Raw genomic sequence first — 17,619 nt, 5'->3', positions numbered from 1 at the left:
TAGCTGATGAACAGTAAAAAAAATATGGTGTTTAATCCCAGAGTCTTCATATATTAGCTTTATGATTTGGGATAAAGCATTTAAACTTTGCAAAATTTTTGTATAAAAGTTTTAAGGATACCTTTTCTACCTATCTTGCTGGGAGTATTTGAAAATCACATGAAGTCATATTCATGGTAATTTTTAAAACAGCATGCAAAAGCAAGGCACTAACCAACTTTAAAAATTATTGCAATTAAATAAATCTTGTATTACATCTTTCTATGCATATTTTTGTAAAGTTGATTTTGTACTGTTTTCCAAAACTATTAATTTTCTGGACTGGCTTCTTAATTTTCTAAAACTTATGCTTCCTTACACTCACCATATTACAACCTTGTGACACTCAACCAGAAATAACCCAACACACACATACATATACAACTGTATTAGTCCCTTCTTGCATTGCTATAAATACCTGAAACTGGGTACTTTACAAAGAAAAGGGGTTTTCTTTTGACTTATGGTTCTGCAGGCTATACAGGAAGCATGCCACTGGCATCTACTTCTGGTGATGTAAGTGACATGGGCCTCAGGAAGTTTACAACCATGGTGGAAGGCAAAGGGGAGCAGGAAAGAGGTGGGGGTTGAAGTCTTATACTCTTTTAAACAACCAGACCTAGCATGAACTAACTTGTCACCAAAGGGATAATGTTAAGCCATTCATGAAGGATCCACACACATGATCCAATGACACCTACCAGGCACCGCCTCCAACATTGGAAATCACATTTCAATACGAGATTCAGAGGTGACAAACATCCAAACCATCTCTCTCTCTCTCTCTTTCTCTCTCTCTCTCTCTCACACACACACACACACACACGACCGCTCACAATTAAAACAAAAAATCTACGAAACATCTATTTGTGATGAATGCTGATATTTTGTTTCATTAAAAAACAAAGGCCGGTGTTGATCCACAAATTGAGTTTATGATTCACAGTTTGGAAAACGAACACTAGTATGCTAGATTTAAAAAATGAAATAAACCAAAACAAAACCAACAATAAAGTAAAAAAGGTCCTTAGCATTATTTTTTGCCACTTCTTTCCATGCATCCACACGCTTACCAAGAGCTCCTCTGATCTTGTCATTATCACACCACAAGTTTTTCTGACACCATCACTTTTCAACATTTTCTCATTTTCATGGGTTTACAATTCTCTCACTTATTTTCATATCGCCCTCTCTGTGAAGCTTTCCCAATTCTTCTAGCTAGTTACTCTTTGGGTTGCCTCTGCTCTGACTCACTCAATGGTGTACTGACCTTTATTAGATCTATTAGATGCTATTTTTATGGCTTAAATGTCCATTTGCTAATTATACCAGTTAAATGTTTCAATTGTTTAAATGTCCATCAATTTCAGCAAACCTTGGATTCTTTGTGAATAGATTAGGATTATATCAATTTCAACATCCTGAGCACCTAGCACAGAGTCTGACACAGAGCAGCTCCAAAAGTAAAAGTTTGCTGAATAAATGTGTTGATTTTAAAGGTTAGGTGAAGTGTAGAGAAGTGTCAAAGTACACAAGATATTCAGGTTTTCTAAGATAAAGGTAATCTTCCTGGTGTGATTCCATCCTGCACGGCTGTTCTCTTGAGCAGTGGTCATTTATCTCTATCTGCCTTCTCTTCCACCTAAGTGTGTGCCGCACCCAATGGACGATTTGATGGACATGAGCCCCCTGAGGCCCCAGAACTATCTTTTTGGTTGTGAACTAAAGGCCAACAAAGATGATCACTTTTAGGTGGATAATGATGAAAATGAGCACCAGTTATCTTTAAGAATGGTCAGTTTAGAGGCTGGTGCAAAGGATGAATTGCACATTGTTGAAACAGAGGCAATGAATTAGGAAGGCAGTCCAATTAAAGTAACATTGGCAACTTTGAAAATGTCTGTACAGCCAACCGTTTCCCTTGGGGGCTTTGAAATAACACCATCAGTGGTCTTACGGTTGAACTGTGGTTCAGGGCCAGTGCATATTAGTGGACAGCATTTAGTAGCTGGGGAGGAGGATACAGAGTCAGAAGATGAAGAGGAGGAGGATGTGAAACTCCTAAGTATATCTGGAAAGCAATCTGCCCCTGGAGGTGGTAGCAAGGTTCCACAGAAAAAAGGTAAAACTTGCTGCTGATGAAGATGATGATGATGATGATGATGATGATTTTGATGATGAGGAAACTGAAGAAAAAGCGCTAGTGAAGAAATCTATACAAGATACTCCAGCCAAAAATGCACAAAAGTCAAATCAGAATGGAAAAGACTCAAAACCATCAACACCAAGATCTAAAGGACAAGAATCCTTCAAAACAGGAGAAAACTCCTAAAACACCCAAAGGACCTAGTTCTGTAGAAGACATTAAAGCAAAAATGCAAGCAACTATAGAAAAAGGTGGTTCTCTTCCTAAAGTGGAAGCCAGTTCATCGATTATGTGAAGAATTGCTTCCAGATGACTGACCAGGAGGCTATTCAAGATCTCTGGCAGTGGAGGAAGTCTCTTTAAGAAAATAGTTCAAACAATTTGTTAAAAATGTTCCAACTGATTTCATTTCTATAACAGTTGATATCTGGCTGTCTTTTTTATAATGCAGAGTGAGAACTTTCCCTGCCATGTTTGATAAATGTTGTCCAGATTCCATTGCCAAGAATGTGTTGTCCAAAATGCCTGTTTAGTTTTTAAAGATAGAACTTCACCCTTTGGTTGGTTTTAAGTACGTATGGAATGTTATGCTAGGACATGGTAGTAGTAGCAGTGGTCAGACATGGAATTGGTGGGTAGACAAAAATATACATGTAAAAGTATTTTAATAAAGTAAAAAAAAACGATAAAAAAGATAAAGGTAATCATATAAGAAGATTCATCTCTTGGGTGTGACAGCTAGGGTAGCCTACCAAGCCCTGTGTGGTAGTGGTCAGCATCACTGCTATGGTTTGAATGTTTTTCCCTCCAAAACTAATGTTGAAATGTAATTGTCATTGTGACAGTACTAAGGGGTGGGACCTTTAGGAGCTGATTAGGATTGAGGGCTCCACCCTCACAACTGGGTGTCGCCCCCTTATAAAAGTGGGAGTTCAGCCCACTTTTGATCTTTCTTGCCCTCTAATCATCCATCATGTGATGACATATCAAGTAGGCCCTTGCCAAAGGCTGACACCTTAATGTTAGACCTCCTAGTCTCCAGAACTGTGAGCCAATACATGTTTGTTCATTATAAATTATTACCTAGTCTCAGGTACTTTGTTACAGCAGGGCAAAATGTATTAAGAGAGTTACCTACTTATCTTCTTTTCTGAACATCATTACAATTTTATTTCAAAATTTCTACTCTTAATGATATCCCAAGGAGACTATAAAAGATTTCAATAGTTCAGCCACTTTTCAATGAAATTATCTTGAGTGGTCACGTACTGGTTAAATTGCCCTGACCATTCTTTGAAGGATAGCGCTGGTTATGAGATTAAATTTGAAAGTTCCTATGAACTACCAGTTGAATGAATTTACTTAATATAACATATATCTTAATCATATATTCATAAACCTCCATTAAACCAGGCTGCACAGTTTATTTTTTAGCAATTGCATTGTTTTAAAGTTACAGTTATTTCAGCAATCCATTATTAGCATTTAAAAGTACATGCATTGTCCTTTTGTAAATACATACAATAGTCATACATTATAAAAAAAATAGAAATTCAAGGATAAAATGTATGAAAATGTGTTATTTAAAATTAGCAGTAAAATTGGATTTTCAAATAAATCCATGTTAAGTAGGATTTACAATACAATATAAGCCTGTACTATTAGTTGTAAAGCCAGGATTTTGAGAACTATGCTGCCACATTAAATTTATTCATTTTCACAGCCTGCAGACATTTTAATGTCTGAGTAGCAATAAGAACAAATTACCAAAAAAAACTTTTAATACAGTATAATAAATTAAGACTGAATGGTAATGCAAACGTGGGTACAACAGGACAAAATTATGAATCTCATATAATGATCCAACAACACTTAGAGTGTGGAAACAACATTGGTATTCTAGGATATATGACCACAGTTGATCCTAATTGTTTTTCTCTTGTCAAATAGAAATTGCACATCAATCTCAAAGTATTACAAACTGTTCATTACATGCAAATGGTTATGTTCTGCAGACTCTCCAAGGGGATTCAACCTTCTTTACAAAAGGAGCCAGGCTAGAAGCAGAGTTTCTCTAATGACAGTATGTATCCATTAGAGTTCCTCGTTTATAAGTAACAGAGACTGCCTCTGATTCCCAAAGTCAGGTTTTCCCAAGTGAGACTAGGTATCCCAGAGGTGTAATGGAGGACTGTCAATTAGGGGGCAGGAAAAATAATAGGTGCAAAAACAACCCACCATTTGTTCTAGGCCAGATCCAGTACTTTCTGGAGTGTTTACTTACTGTACTTTGGTTTAGATGTTGTGCCTTAAGATATTGAATTCATGAGACTGTGAGCTCATAAAGAGAAAAGAGGCTCTTAGTCAGCTCTGTATTCCTAGCAGCAAGCAGTGTGTGCTTTGCACACAGTAGGAACACAATATATGTTTGTTACATGGGTTCTGGTATTTAACATATACTCCAATGGGTAAGAGAATGGCACCATCATATTGTTAAAGTACCAGACAATGTGAAAATTTTAAGTGCTGTGTACACAGAAAAGGTGAAGGAAGCTCAATGTAAGAGAGAATGTTTTGGCTATGAAAAGCAACAAGGACAAACTTGGGGATCATTTGTCTCAGGTAATATAATAAAAGTATGATTTTTAAATTTATGTATTTATTCATTCTACTGAACATTACATTTTCAATATATCAATCAATTTTTCTATGTCCTGAGGTATATTGGTGATCAAGAAAGACCAAGTACCAAAACATTTTCATTCTAATGGAAAAGATAGGTAATAAACATGAAAACACACACTACAGTTTCAGCAAGTGAGTGTTACGAAGAAGGCTAAGCAGATCTCCCAGAAAGAGTTCAATTTTGTGTATGTGCATGTGTGTGTATGTGTGTGTTTTCTTTAAGATGGGGGAGTTACAAAAGGCATATCTGTGAATATAAAATCAGAGCAAAAATATATATAAAGGGAAGTGTACAAAAATTCTGAAAGGGAGTAGATTGGGACATGGTGAGGAACTGGAGATAGGGTAGAGCCCTCTGGTAGAGAGAAAAGCAAATTTAAAGGTAGAAACAAGCATTCGAGGGAATAGTAAGAAGGTATGTGAGAAGAAAACACCGAGATCAATATAGCTGGAACATCCTCCTTGCAAAGTATTATTTCATGAAAATTACTTCTATTAACTTTAATCTTATATTTCATTAAATGACAATTTCTGCTTCTCATTGCTTCCATAATGATGTGAGCAGTTTTTTTTTTTTTTTTCAATTTGGAATTTGCAATCAGCCTTCTTCTCGTTTTTCTGTAGGCTCTTACTCTCTTGATAATTTCATGCTCTAAGAATGGGAATCTCTTAGGGATGACATGTTTATCATGCATTTTAAGCAGTTCTTTACTACTGTGGTCATTACAGTAAGTTATGTTTTTTGTTCTTGCTTCTTTCCAATAATGTTTAAAAATCTGTCATCTTCTTAAACATGCCATGCTGGACAACAGAACTCTAATAACAAGCCATTGAAATTATCCAATTATTTTAATATACTTATTTCTGAAAGATACACTTGATGGGCAAGGATTTAAAGCCCCTCTCTGAATTTCTGCCTGGTACCACACTCCCAGTAAATCTGTTATTTACTACTTCAGAAAAGATGTATAGGAGCCAAAAAATTGCAGAAGAGTTTCTAAGCAGCAATAAAAGGGTAACAGTATTTACACAAGAATGAAGTGCCCAACTGTTTAACTGTATTAAGAGACTTAACTCTCATGTCACTACCAGCTAATAACTTTGAAAAGCTCATTTAAAAATGTATTCCCACACTTATACATTGCTGTAACCTTAAAGTAAGTGACTAGAGACAAATTCTCTTAGCAGTAAATTTTCCCACTGATTCCCTTATGCTCGTGTACGTCTTCTAGTTACAGAAACCGGGATAGCTTTGTGACCACAAAACAAAATCTTATGAAATTTTATTACTGCTGAGGAAATATAAAGTACAAGCAATGGTATGAATTATTCTTAACATTAGGGTCCCAGTGAAGGGCAACAGATGGTAGAAATATTTACTCAAGTGATTTTTCCATCAAAGTTTCTATCAGCATTTGAATCTCAGCAGTGCGACTGTTAAGAAGCTGTCAAACTCAGCAGCCAGCTGGTGAAATCAACACTGTAAAAACTGACTATACAGAAAATATATCCGTATCTGATTTTTTTTACATCATATGCCTTTTTCTAGATATCCTTTAATTCAATCTGTATTAATATAAATTCACTTATCTGCTATAGAGTTCTTTGAGGCAGTAGATTGTCAAGCAGGTGTACCCTAATAAAAATACGAAAACTCATTCTCTGTAGCAGATACTGTCAGTGACCTATGCACATCTATTCAGCACTCATCATTTTTGTACAAGTCAATGACCTTTCAAAGCAGTACCTGTTATATAAGGGCTTTCTGGGCTGCGAGTGCTGAAAGCAAGGTGAGAAGAACAAGAAAATCTGGGTATTTCCATTAAGAGGAGGACAGACTTTTCTTGGACTCGCTTGTCTCAAACTTTTGAGCAGGAGTTGCTCCAACTCCATTGTGCTCTGTGAATCTAAACTCTTCAGAATTGGGTCCTTTAAAACGTGCTTTAGAATTTTCTTCAATCACTAATAACCATGGTAAGGCAGAGCTGAAGAGCAACTAAACTTGTCTTTGACATTTCTGTACTCTTTTTTTTTTTTGCCTTCTCTCCTCAACTCCAAAGCACCAGTGTGCTCTTTCTTTCTCCTTTTTGTTCCTCATCTGAGAGATCACAGCAGGGTCCCCATGCTATAACTACATGCTTTATAGGTAATTTTCCATTCTCTCTGAACATTTCACATTTGAGAAAAGGGAGTGTATTTTTCTTAAAGAAAATAATACTTTAGAAGTTTTTCAACATTTGATGGTGGGATCATGTGTACATTAAAATATGACATATGTAATCCATATTTACTTCTGTATTCTCAATGACAATGAATACATTTTTACTGTTATATCACAAAGTAAACAGTTTCTTATTACATTTCTTTATAGCAACATATATAAATATATTGCACATTTACCATATAACAATACGTTATGGAGCAGTAAAACACAACAACATTGCAAAAGATACCAGAAAACCAACGAGCTTAACCTTAACAAGACAGTATTTTTTTTCCTAAAAACAGCAGTTTATTTATGTCAAAATAACACGCTAGTGTTGCGCTCCCCATGTTTACTTAACATTTGTTGATTTAAAGCCTAAAAAACTTCATCTAAACAATACCACTACTGTTAATGTCTTAAAGTCGATTTCAGAGGGAATACCTTAAGATTTTAGGGTCTCTTAATTCAGTCTGTCACTGGATTAAGAAAATGTGGCACATATACACCATGGAATACTATGCAGCCATAAAAAAGGATGAGTTTGTGTCCTTTGTAGGGACATGGATGCAGCTGGAAACCATCATTCTCAGCAAACTATCGCAGGAACAGAAAACCAAACACCGCATGTTCTCACTCATAGGTGGGAACTGAACATGAGATCACTTGTACTCGGGAAGGGGAACATCACACACCGGGGCCTATCATGGGGAGGGGGGAGGGGGGAGGGATTGCATTAGGAGTTATACCTGATGTAAATGACGAGTTGATGGGTGCTGACGAGTTGATGGGTGTAGCACACCAACATGGCACAAGTATACATATGTAACAAACCTGCACGTTATGCACATGTACCCTAGAACTTAAAGTATAATAATAAATAAATAAATAAAAAATAAATAAATAAATAAATGAAAGATTTTAGGGTCTCATTGCTTGTATGTCTGTGACAACGTTCTTTAGGAAATATTGGTCATTTTTAATATGGTTCATTCAGCAGCATTATTTCACAAAACAGATGCCATTTCCATTAATAAAAATATTCAGCTGGTTTAAATACTCAATCTAATGGTAATTGTTATTGTTTCTACTGGCAACTACAAACATTTTCCATCTCATTCTATTATATATAGTCCATGTTTTAAAACTTATTTTTTCCTAGTCTACAAGAACATGCTAGATTTAAATGTTAGGGCATTTTATAATTTCTACTTTCCTATTTTCACTGAAGGTACTTGAAAGCACACAAATTCACCCTGTCACTATATGAGCTAACATTATTTGTGTCACTTTCCTTCATGGTGTTCAGCTTTTCCTTTGAAAACTTCCATTAACATTTCTTCTTGTTAGTTAGGAAATGAGTAGGCAGAAGTGTCAGCTATCTTAAACAGATGCATTTGGCTGAATTGGAATTTTCCTCAATTCCTAATCCAAGAGCTATGCTTTGAGAAGAAATTCTACTACATAAAAATAAGGTTTTATGAAATTTCCAGGTTGGTTTTTCTGCATTGTGGATGCTTAGAGATAATAATTCAGTGAATAAGTTTTAGTTTGTATAGAAATGAACTAATCACTTATAAAGAGTGATTAGTAACAATAGGGGCTTACATTTAATGAGCAATTATTTTGTGAAAAATGCTATTCCGAGTGGTTTTATACACATCTCATTTATATTTCCATTTTAGAGAAGAGATTTCAGAGACATGAAAAGAATTAAGATATTTTCACAAGATTCTACACCTATTAAGCTAAAGGACGTGGGATTTGAATCCAATCTTTCTGAGTCTAGCATTTAACCTCTTAACCCCTCTTCTAAACTTCTATTAGAGCCTAATGTGGATTATCACTATTTTGGTGGATGATAAAACTTTGTATATGCACTCAATTACTGCTTGTTTAGTGAATGCATTAAGAGATACTGATATCATTCAATGAATTTATTAATAAACCAATTTGAGAGGCATATAACATGATTGATATTTTTCTCAGAAAAACAATGTGGTATTTTTAGAGAGGTTCTTCATAGTGGCATGGTATATTGCTTTGGAATATCTTCAAAAAGCACTAATTCATATATTTAATTTTGTCTTTTACTTGTGACAGAGGAAAAAAAAAAAGAGTTGCATGGAACCAGATTATCTTTCTGCTGCTATTGGCAGTCATTACATTTTGAATGACAACACTAAGCCTCAGTTAAAGCACTAAATTCTCTTTTCTAAAGTGAAAAAGAAAAGATGCAATTTGATCAAAATATATAGGGACAAGTTTACAACATACCCCTATGTTGTATTTCATATATAAAAATTATTTCTTTACTGAAAATTGTACATATGAGGCTTCAAACTCCAACGTGTTTCTGCGTGTGTTTGTTTAATATATGGGCTGCTTGGTTCACTTTTTTCACAGTAACCATTACTGGCTCATGCCAAACAATTGTCTGCTAACAGCCACTGTCTACATCCTGTTTTCTAAAATAATTTCATAGTAAATATTTAAACTCATTCTCCTATTCGTTATTAGTCAATCAACAATGGTCAAGATAGCTGAAATTACCAAAGCTTTGATTTGCGTTATCGATGAAGGTATCTTACAGGGTTTATTTTACCCATTTTAAGATAATTACTCAGAATGGAAAGATAACCTAAGGTATATTATGTATGTGTATATGTATTCATGTGTGTGCACACTCGTGTGTGCATGTGTGTGTGCACATGTTCATATGCATGATTTTGGACATAAAATAACCAGGAAAGAAATACCTTAACTGTTTGGGGGATTTGTGATGTCATTCACAGCTCTTTTCTGAAAGAATTTTTCCTTGGACATCTAGAATGATTTTTCTTATTTCATCTACAGATTGAGAAAAAATAGACTAAATAAAATAGTCTTTTTAAGATTATCCAATTGGCCGGGCATGGTGGCTCACGTTTGTAATCCCAGCACTTTGGGAGGTTGAGATGGGCAGATCACCTGAGGTCGGAGATCTAGACCAGCCTGACCAACATGGTGAAACCCCGTCTCTACTAAAAATACCAAAATTAGCCAGGCGTGGTGGCGGGCACCTGTAATCCTAGCTACTCGGGAGGCCGAGGCAGGAGAATCGCTTGAAGCCTGGAGGCAGAAGCTGCAGTGAGCTGAGGTCCTGCCACTGCACTCCAGCCTGGGCGACAAGAGCAAATCTCCATCTCAAAAAAAAAAAAAAAAAAAAAAAAAAAAATTACAACTAAGCCACACTGTCAAGAAATGAGGACCATTAGACAGTGTGTGGAAACTTAAAGTTATGATATATTCACAAAATTGTGTAACGTTAATGTATTAAAAGATCAAATTACATCAAAATAGTTTGTTTTGGACTTGTTTCCAAGTTGGAGTAAAAGAGGTTGTACTTAACCTCCTGGCTGAAACACTTAAAAAAAGAAAAAAGACAAAACATATGCTACAATGGTTTTCAACATATTGAACATCAGACATTGAAGGACAGTGGTCCCTGCCAGGAGGCTTTTGTTAAAAGATGAAGCTGAGAGTTTCAGCAGCCCAAGGTTGACTAGTGATCACAGGGCAAAATACCAGAGAGGTCATACATATGCAGAGGACATTTTAGACATTTGCAGAAAGCTTTATTTTATTCTTCAGCTGAGTCTTGATCAGTTCATGTATGTGAGAAAACCACTCAAAGCTAAGGAAAGAACTACACAAGAGAATTAAAGGGAACAATCACCAGAGCTCACACGTGGCTAAGAATACCACCTGTTCCCACAAGCCCCAGTGAAAAATGTTATCATTCACAGGGCATCAAAGAGAGTACTCAGAAGGGTTTTGCCTCAGTAGTGGGGAAAAAGTAGCCCTAAACTTACACTGTTCTGGTCATAACTAACAAAGCATAAAAGGAAGATTATCAAAAGATCAATTGTTTCCAAGTAAATTAACTGGGTTCCAGAACAAGAGTTAAGAATATTTATTTCAATATATTTGAATTTATTTGAAGTATCAAGCACTCAATAAGTTAAAATTCACAATGTCTGGCATATAATCAAAAATGACCAGTCATCCAAAGAAGCAGTAAAATAACACCCTTAATGAGGAGAAAAATACATCCATTTAAATTAACCCAGAATAGAAACAGATGATAAAATTAGTAGAGAAGAATATTCTAACAGTTATTATATCTGTATTCCATATAATCAAGAAAGTAAAGACTGAACATGTTGAGTAGACACATGGAAGAAATAAAAAAGACCCAAATTATACTTCTAAGAGATGAAAATATCTGATGTTAAAAATATATACTACATGGGATTAGCCATAGATTAGACTTTGAAAAAGATGAGTCTATTTGACAATAGAGATTATATAAAATGAATTACAGAGAAAAGAGACTAAAAAGAAAATGAACATAACATCAGTGAGTAGTGGGGGCAGTTTTCAGGAGCCTAATAAATGTACAATTGGAGTCCCATTTTTTAAAAAAAATGGCTGAAAGCTTTCTAAATTTGATGAAATGTTAAATACACAGATTCAAGAGCTTAACTGACTTCAAGAACAAGGAACATGAAGAAAACTGGGGACTACACCAAGTTACGTCAAAACAAATTGCTTGATCGTAAAAGTACTCCCTAATAAACCTTCTACATACAAATCTCCATTTTACAATGGCTTTCCAAGAAACCCAACCTGAAATATGTACAAAAATCCATACCGAATAACTATCCTCCAAAGAGTAGAATGGAGGTACTTCTTTTATATGTTTCTATGTTGCTTGATCTTTTTCACAATAAGTACTAATTTTATAATAAAATATAAATTAAAATATATAACTACCATGGGTTGGATATCATTGAAAATGGCAAGTGGTTTCTATATCTCCCCCAAAACATTTTATATAACTCTAATATATTTCTGCCTCTCAGGTAGAGACCCCATTATGCTGCATTAGCCCAAAATTCACTTCAGTGCTATTTTTAAAATGTATCTTCTATATTAAAGCAGATTGAGAATCCATACATTTCCTCTCTATACAAATGCCAATGCTGGTGTGCATACAAGTTTGATTGATATATATATGATTACACAAGATTTTAAAAATATTCATTTTCTGTGTTTAAATAGCTTATCACATACATAGGCGTTTAAATGCTTAACTCCTTAATATCAAAAGGCATATTCACTATAGAAACATATTTGAGAATGAAGACTGTAAAGTCAAATGTGATATTGCTTTTGTGAATCCAGCATTTTGAAATATCTAAACTATTTAATGAACTACTGAGTGTTTTTTGCCCTCATCTGTCTTAATCAGTATTTTCTGGCATTAAAAATTGGCTACAATTCAAATCCACTTGATCGACTACTGCAACATGAACGATTTGAGCTAAAAAAAGATGCAAACATAATTAAGCCTTTGTGTAATAAACACAATGTTTCTTATGCCTAAACTATCTATTTTAGGAACCAAATTATATCCTTGACAATCTAATCTATCTTTACCTGCATATTCAAAGGACACAGCAAGTTGAAATTAAACTATACACTGGTTATCATCCATATGTTGCTTCTCTATTAACATAAACCATAAAAAAGTCAATAAGTACCACCAATTAACTCTGCATTGTTTTGGCCTCTGGACTATTTCAAAAGGCATTTTGTCAATAGAATAATATAGAAATATGGCAGTATCACTACAAATTGTCTTTAGGGAAACAGAACTGTAATTTTATCATGATGGATATTTCTAGCAACTTCATTATAGCTAGGTATGCCACAAGTTATCCTTCTGGAACGGTTCCAACATACGGCAAAAATACACACTGCCCCAAAGCCACAAAACACCTTGCTGTTACCATGCTCCCTTTTGTCGCAGATTCAATTATATTTTGCAGTTTATCAGATAAACCAGTTCTGTCCAGGCAAATGCTCTCATCCTGACACAAAAAGTCCACAGCACAGTTCTCTAATATTATCATTATAATTTTCTTTCTAGTATGTATAATGATGACAACAAAAGTCAAAAGTGGTCATTTCCATCATCCTTCACAACCTGAACTTAAAGAAATTAAACAGTCCAGATGTGATGAAGATAAACACAATTTAGAAAAAAAAAAAAACAAATCAAAAACTTACCTTAAGATACCATTTGTATTTAGCATGTTCCCAATTCTCAGGAATTTGCGTCTTTCTGAGGAACTGTTCAGCTTCTGTTAGCCACTGATTAAATATCTTTATATCATAATGAAAACGCCGCCATTTCTCAACAGATCTGTCAAATCGCCTGCAGGTAAAAAATATGGATCAAGAAAAATAAATGGATGATATAAAACAGATTGTAGAGATACAGCATATATTTTTTGGTTATACTGACAAAGATATCATTCTGATAGTTTCTGGCATTTGTAGAGTTTAGTTTCAATTAACAAATAAAAATTAAAAGATACACCTAACATGTACCCACAAAATTTTTTAAACATGCTCAATAAAAAAGATGATTTTAAACTGAAGGTTGCAATTTTTCCGTTTAAAGTGAATATATTTCTTGATTAAAAGAAAGGTAAAGCAACTATTTTGGACGATTAGCATTTTCTTTCCTAAGAATATATATTTTTTTAAATTCTAGAAATTTACAAATATCTTAACATTGTAATAAATTATTTGGAAGCAATATATTCAATTTCAAAATATGTTTGGATACAATTAAATTACTTCATAAATTCTATCACTTTCAATATTATTCTTGATCCAAAACTACCTATTCATCAATTGAAAGAAGTAATAAGTTCTAGTGTTCTACTGCATAGTAAGATGAACAAAGTTAACAATATTGTACTGTATATTTCAAAATAGTGAAAGAGAATTTTAAATGTTCTCACCACAGAGAAATTATAAATGTTCGAGGTTATGGATATGTTAAGTAACCTGATTTGATCATGACGCAATGAAACATTACACTGAAACATCACACTCACCCCATAAATACATATAGTTATTACAAATAAAACTTAAAAATATAACTAAAATACCATTATCACACCAATAAATCAATAATTCATCACTATCATTAAAGATTCTGTCAATATTTAAAATAAGATGACAGATGTAATTCATATTATAGGCTCAGATGTAAGCATTTCACTAACTGATAAACTGAACTATGTGATGCCTTCTTGAATCCTACTTATTTTATTGTATCCACTAAAATTTTGGATTGGAATACTTCAGGAACTTAGTACAAGTCAAATGTGTTAACATTGCACATGGAAAGAATATTAGGAAGCAAGCATTGGTCACCTTCCAATCATAAAAGAGACTGAGGCAGAAATAATATGAACCAGGGCTTTATGTTTACCTAAGACAGTTGCACATAAGAATCAACCGGGTCATTTAAAAAAACAGCAACAACAATAACCAAACAGTGACCCTGGGGCTCCACTCCAGATCAACTTAATCAGTATTTCTGGAGGTTGGATGCTGACATTGTTATTTTTCAAAGCATCTAGGTGATTTCAATGCACAGTCAAGGTGAAAAACACTGCTATAAAGTAAGATTTGAAATCTTATTGGACTTACAGTCTACCAGATCTCCTGGGACCTGTCCAAGCAAGCATTTGTGAGCACTAAACCAAAAGCCATCCAAAAGATTACTGGCTATGGTGCTGCCTCAGAGTACAGGAATCTGTCAAGCTTTTCTGAACTCTATTCTTAAGAAGCAATGGATCATACTTTTGAATATCATGATATCTTTACAGTCCTCTACCTTCATTCAGGAATTTAAAGTAACACTAGAATTTTAAAATTGCTACATCTGCCTACTGATGTACTGGGCAGAGAAATGAATTAACATTTATGAAACAATTACTAATAGCCAGGCACCGGGCTCTGTGCTTTTACAGTGTCAGGCATATCATTTCATTGACACTTACAATAACCCTGCAGTATAGCAATTATTATTCCCATTTTCCATTGGAGAAAACAGAGGCCAAGTAATTTGCCGAAAGGTGAAAATGGTATTAAATAGTAGTAGAGAGAGGCTTCTAACCCAAATATCTCTTGTTTCAATGGCACCTTTCTACCACTGCACATGATCTCCAGTGAAATATTTTATTTTTCCAAGATGAAGTTTCACCTTATCAGTTAAACAATTGAAAGTGATAGTTCTAGAGTCTTTTCCCCTTTATTTTTATTAACTACCTAAAATTTAAGAATGTATCTACATGTACATTGCATTCTTTCAGACATTGTATTTAATGAATAATTATATGCTTAACCTTTAAAATCATGTAAAACAGACAGCATTTTGGTAGTATAAAAAAGGCAACTGAAGGTAGCCAAAGAGCTATTCTCTAACTACAGTTAGTGAAAAGTAAGAATGTTGCCTTTGATAATTAATGGTATTCTAGAGTTATTCAGATACATTATATCCTTCCACAACAAAATGATCCTGGGAATGTTTTTGCATGTTTAGTAATGATTTAGCATTCACGTATTTTCAGTGGTATATAACATACAATAAATGACCTATAAATATATCTTAAGAGTTTATTCCCTTTAAAAACGAACTGCACATGTATTTGCATCACGGGAGTCAAAGAGTTGCTTTTGAATGAGAATCTAAAAAAACTATGCAACATAGGTAGCATTGTTCCATACTGGTGAAATTATATATATTTTAATTTTATTATATGATTTTTTTTTTTTTTTTTTTTTTTTTTTTTTTTTTTTTTTGAGATGGAGTCTCGCACTGTCACCCAGGCTGGAGTGCAGTGGTGCGATCTTGGCTCATTGCAAGCTCTGCCTCCTGGGTTCACGCCATTCTGCTACCTCAGCCTCCCGAGTAGCTGGGACTACAGGTGCTCACCACCATGCCCAGTTAATTTTCTTTATTTTTAGTAGAGACGGGGTTTCACCATGTTAGCCAGGTTGGTCTCTATCTCCTGACCTCATGATTTTTCTATATTTTTCAATTTGTCTACAGTGTGCTTTTCATATTTTGAGTCAGAAAAATAAAATAAAAAAATTTTTAAATGGCAGTCTCATATGCTAATGACTGCTAACTCCAACCCTCCTCCTGCTACCACAGTCTGAGAAACAGTCAGCAGCTAACCAGAGCACAGAGAAGCACCAGTTGGTCACAACTTACCACTCCACCTTTGTAGCAACCATCAGTCCCCACTCTTGGTTTGCTGTTTTTCCTACCCAATCACTTGAACTATACTTTTGCCAACACTTTTAGCTACTAGGAGGTGACTGTTTCTCCAACATACTGCTATAAATGCCCATTCTTCATTTCAGGATCCTGTATACCTTAAAGATTTTCAATTTCAAAACTGTTGCACAGACTTGTTTCTCAATCACTCATCATATTGATAGTTGCCATCCTCTACCAAATTCAACAAATCCCCCTCTCACCCTGAATTATTTTCCTTTCTACAAGTTACCTTTCCTTTACATTCTCCCAGAGAAGAAAACTATAAGAGTTCATATACTTGATCATGGTACCCATAGCTCTGTAAGACAGAGCTGGAGGTAGGAAGAGAAGGGGAACAGGCCTTCCATTTACACCATTGTTCCAGGCCCACAAGAGGGAGGCAGGATGGACTTTCTGCCGGACCCCTGCTTCTGCCTTAGGACTTGTGAATTTGCATATCAATAGCATATTTCGGAAATACCCTTCTTCCCTTTTTCTCTTGTCTCCTCGTATAATCCAAACTTTTGCATCCTCAAGGACCTAATAAAAATGACTTACGCTGTTACTTTATAAATATATAAATATGAAGTATTCATTACAGCATGTAACTGCTAAACCATTGAAAACTGTAAAGTTGATTTAATTTTATTATTGAAATTACTGTTGAAATAAGTAACTATTCAAACAAAATATTAAAGAATAAAATCATGGGCTTTACATGTGATGACATTTAATATGAGTAATAATACTTTAAACTCCATTTCAAGCCTCACATAAAATTTTAAAATACACTTTTCAGTATTTAATATGTGCTGAATTTAATATGTTCTTGAATTTACTACATAAAATTACGTTTTTTGTCATGACTACTTATAAACTTAAACTCTTTTCCACCAAGGAAACTTTCAAATGAAAAAAAAATATTTTTTTCTGGTTTTACAATGTTAAATTTATAAATTTAATATCTAATTAGTCACTGTCCTCCCTAAATTTTTCTTGCTCCATTAATTGGACTGCCCATGAATAAAGAAAATGGTAACAACTAGAAACAAGTAGAGACATCAAAAATAGCAATCAGGGAAACAAATATAATTTTTGCCTTCTGTAATATTTCTAGGAAAAAAGTTTTTTTTTCTTGGCAGTAAGAAGAAATATAGATGGAACTTAATAAAGGGCAAAAAATGTCAGTATAAACATATGGATAATAAATCAAGTGATTTTAGAATTTTGCAAATATTAAAATTCTCATTCACTATGCAACCGGTATTTAAAATTACACTGCTGCTTCATTTATGTGCAGCATAACTTATTTCCTGCTGTTCTAAATCAAGTTAGTCAGATTATTCTCAAGCATAAATTACATTTAGGGAG

The 17,619-nt window shown here is 34.3% G+C and overlaps 1 protein-coding gene and 1 pseudogene across 2 annotated transcripts in view; one reads left to right on the top strand and one right to left on the bottom strand.

Annotated features, from left to right (window-relative positions):
* The window catches only part of DMD (dystrophin), a 2,258,239-nt gene that overhangs the window by 1,103,659 nt on the left and 1,136,961 nt on the right, over positions 1–17,619 (bottom strand). For both annotated transcript variants that reach the window (XM_037986581.2, XM_073013821.1), the window contains exon 44: positions 13,191–13,338. In XM_037986581.2, coding sequence (XP_037842509.2) covers positions 13,191–13,338 — 148 coding nt within the window. The remainder of the gene's footprint in view (positions 1–13,190; positions 13,339–17,619) is intronic.
* On the top strand, positions 1,393–2,895 carry LOC140710797 (nucleophosmin pseudogene; annotated as a pseudogene).

The sequence above is a fragment of the Chlorocebus sabaeus genome, chromosome X, assembly GCF_047675955.1.
Source record: "Chlorocebus sabaeus isolate Y175 chromosome X, mChlSab1.0.hap1, whole genome shotgun sequence".
NCBI lineage: Eukaryota > Metazoa > Chordata > Mammalia > Primates > Cercopithecidae > Chlorocebus > Chlorocebus sabaeus.
The sequence above is the reverse complement of the archived record's forward strand: the minus strand, read 5'-3'. Positions and strand labels throughout refer to the sequence as shown.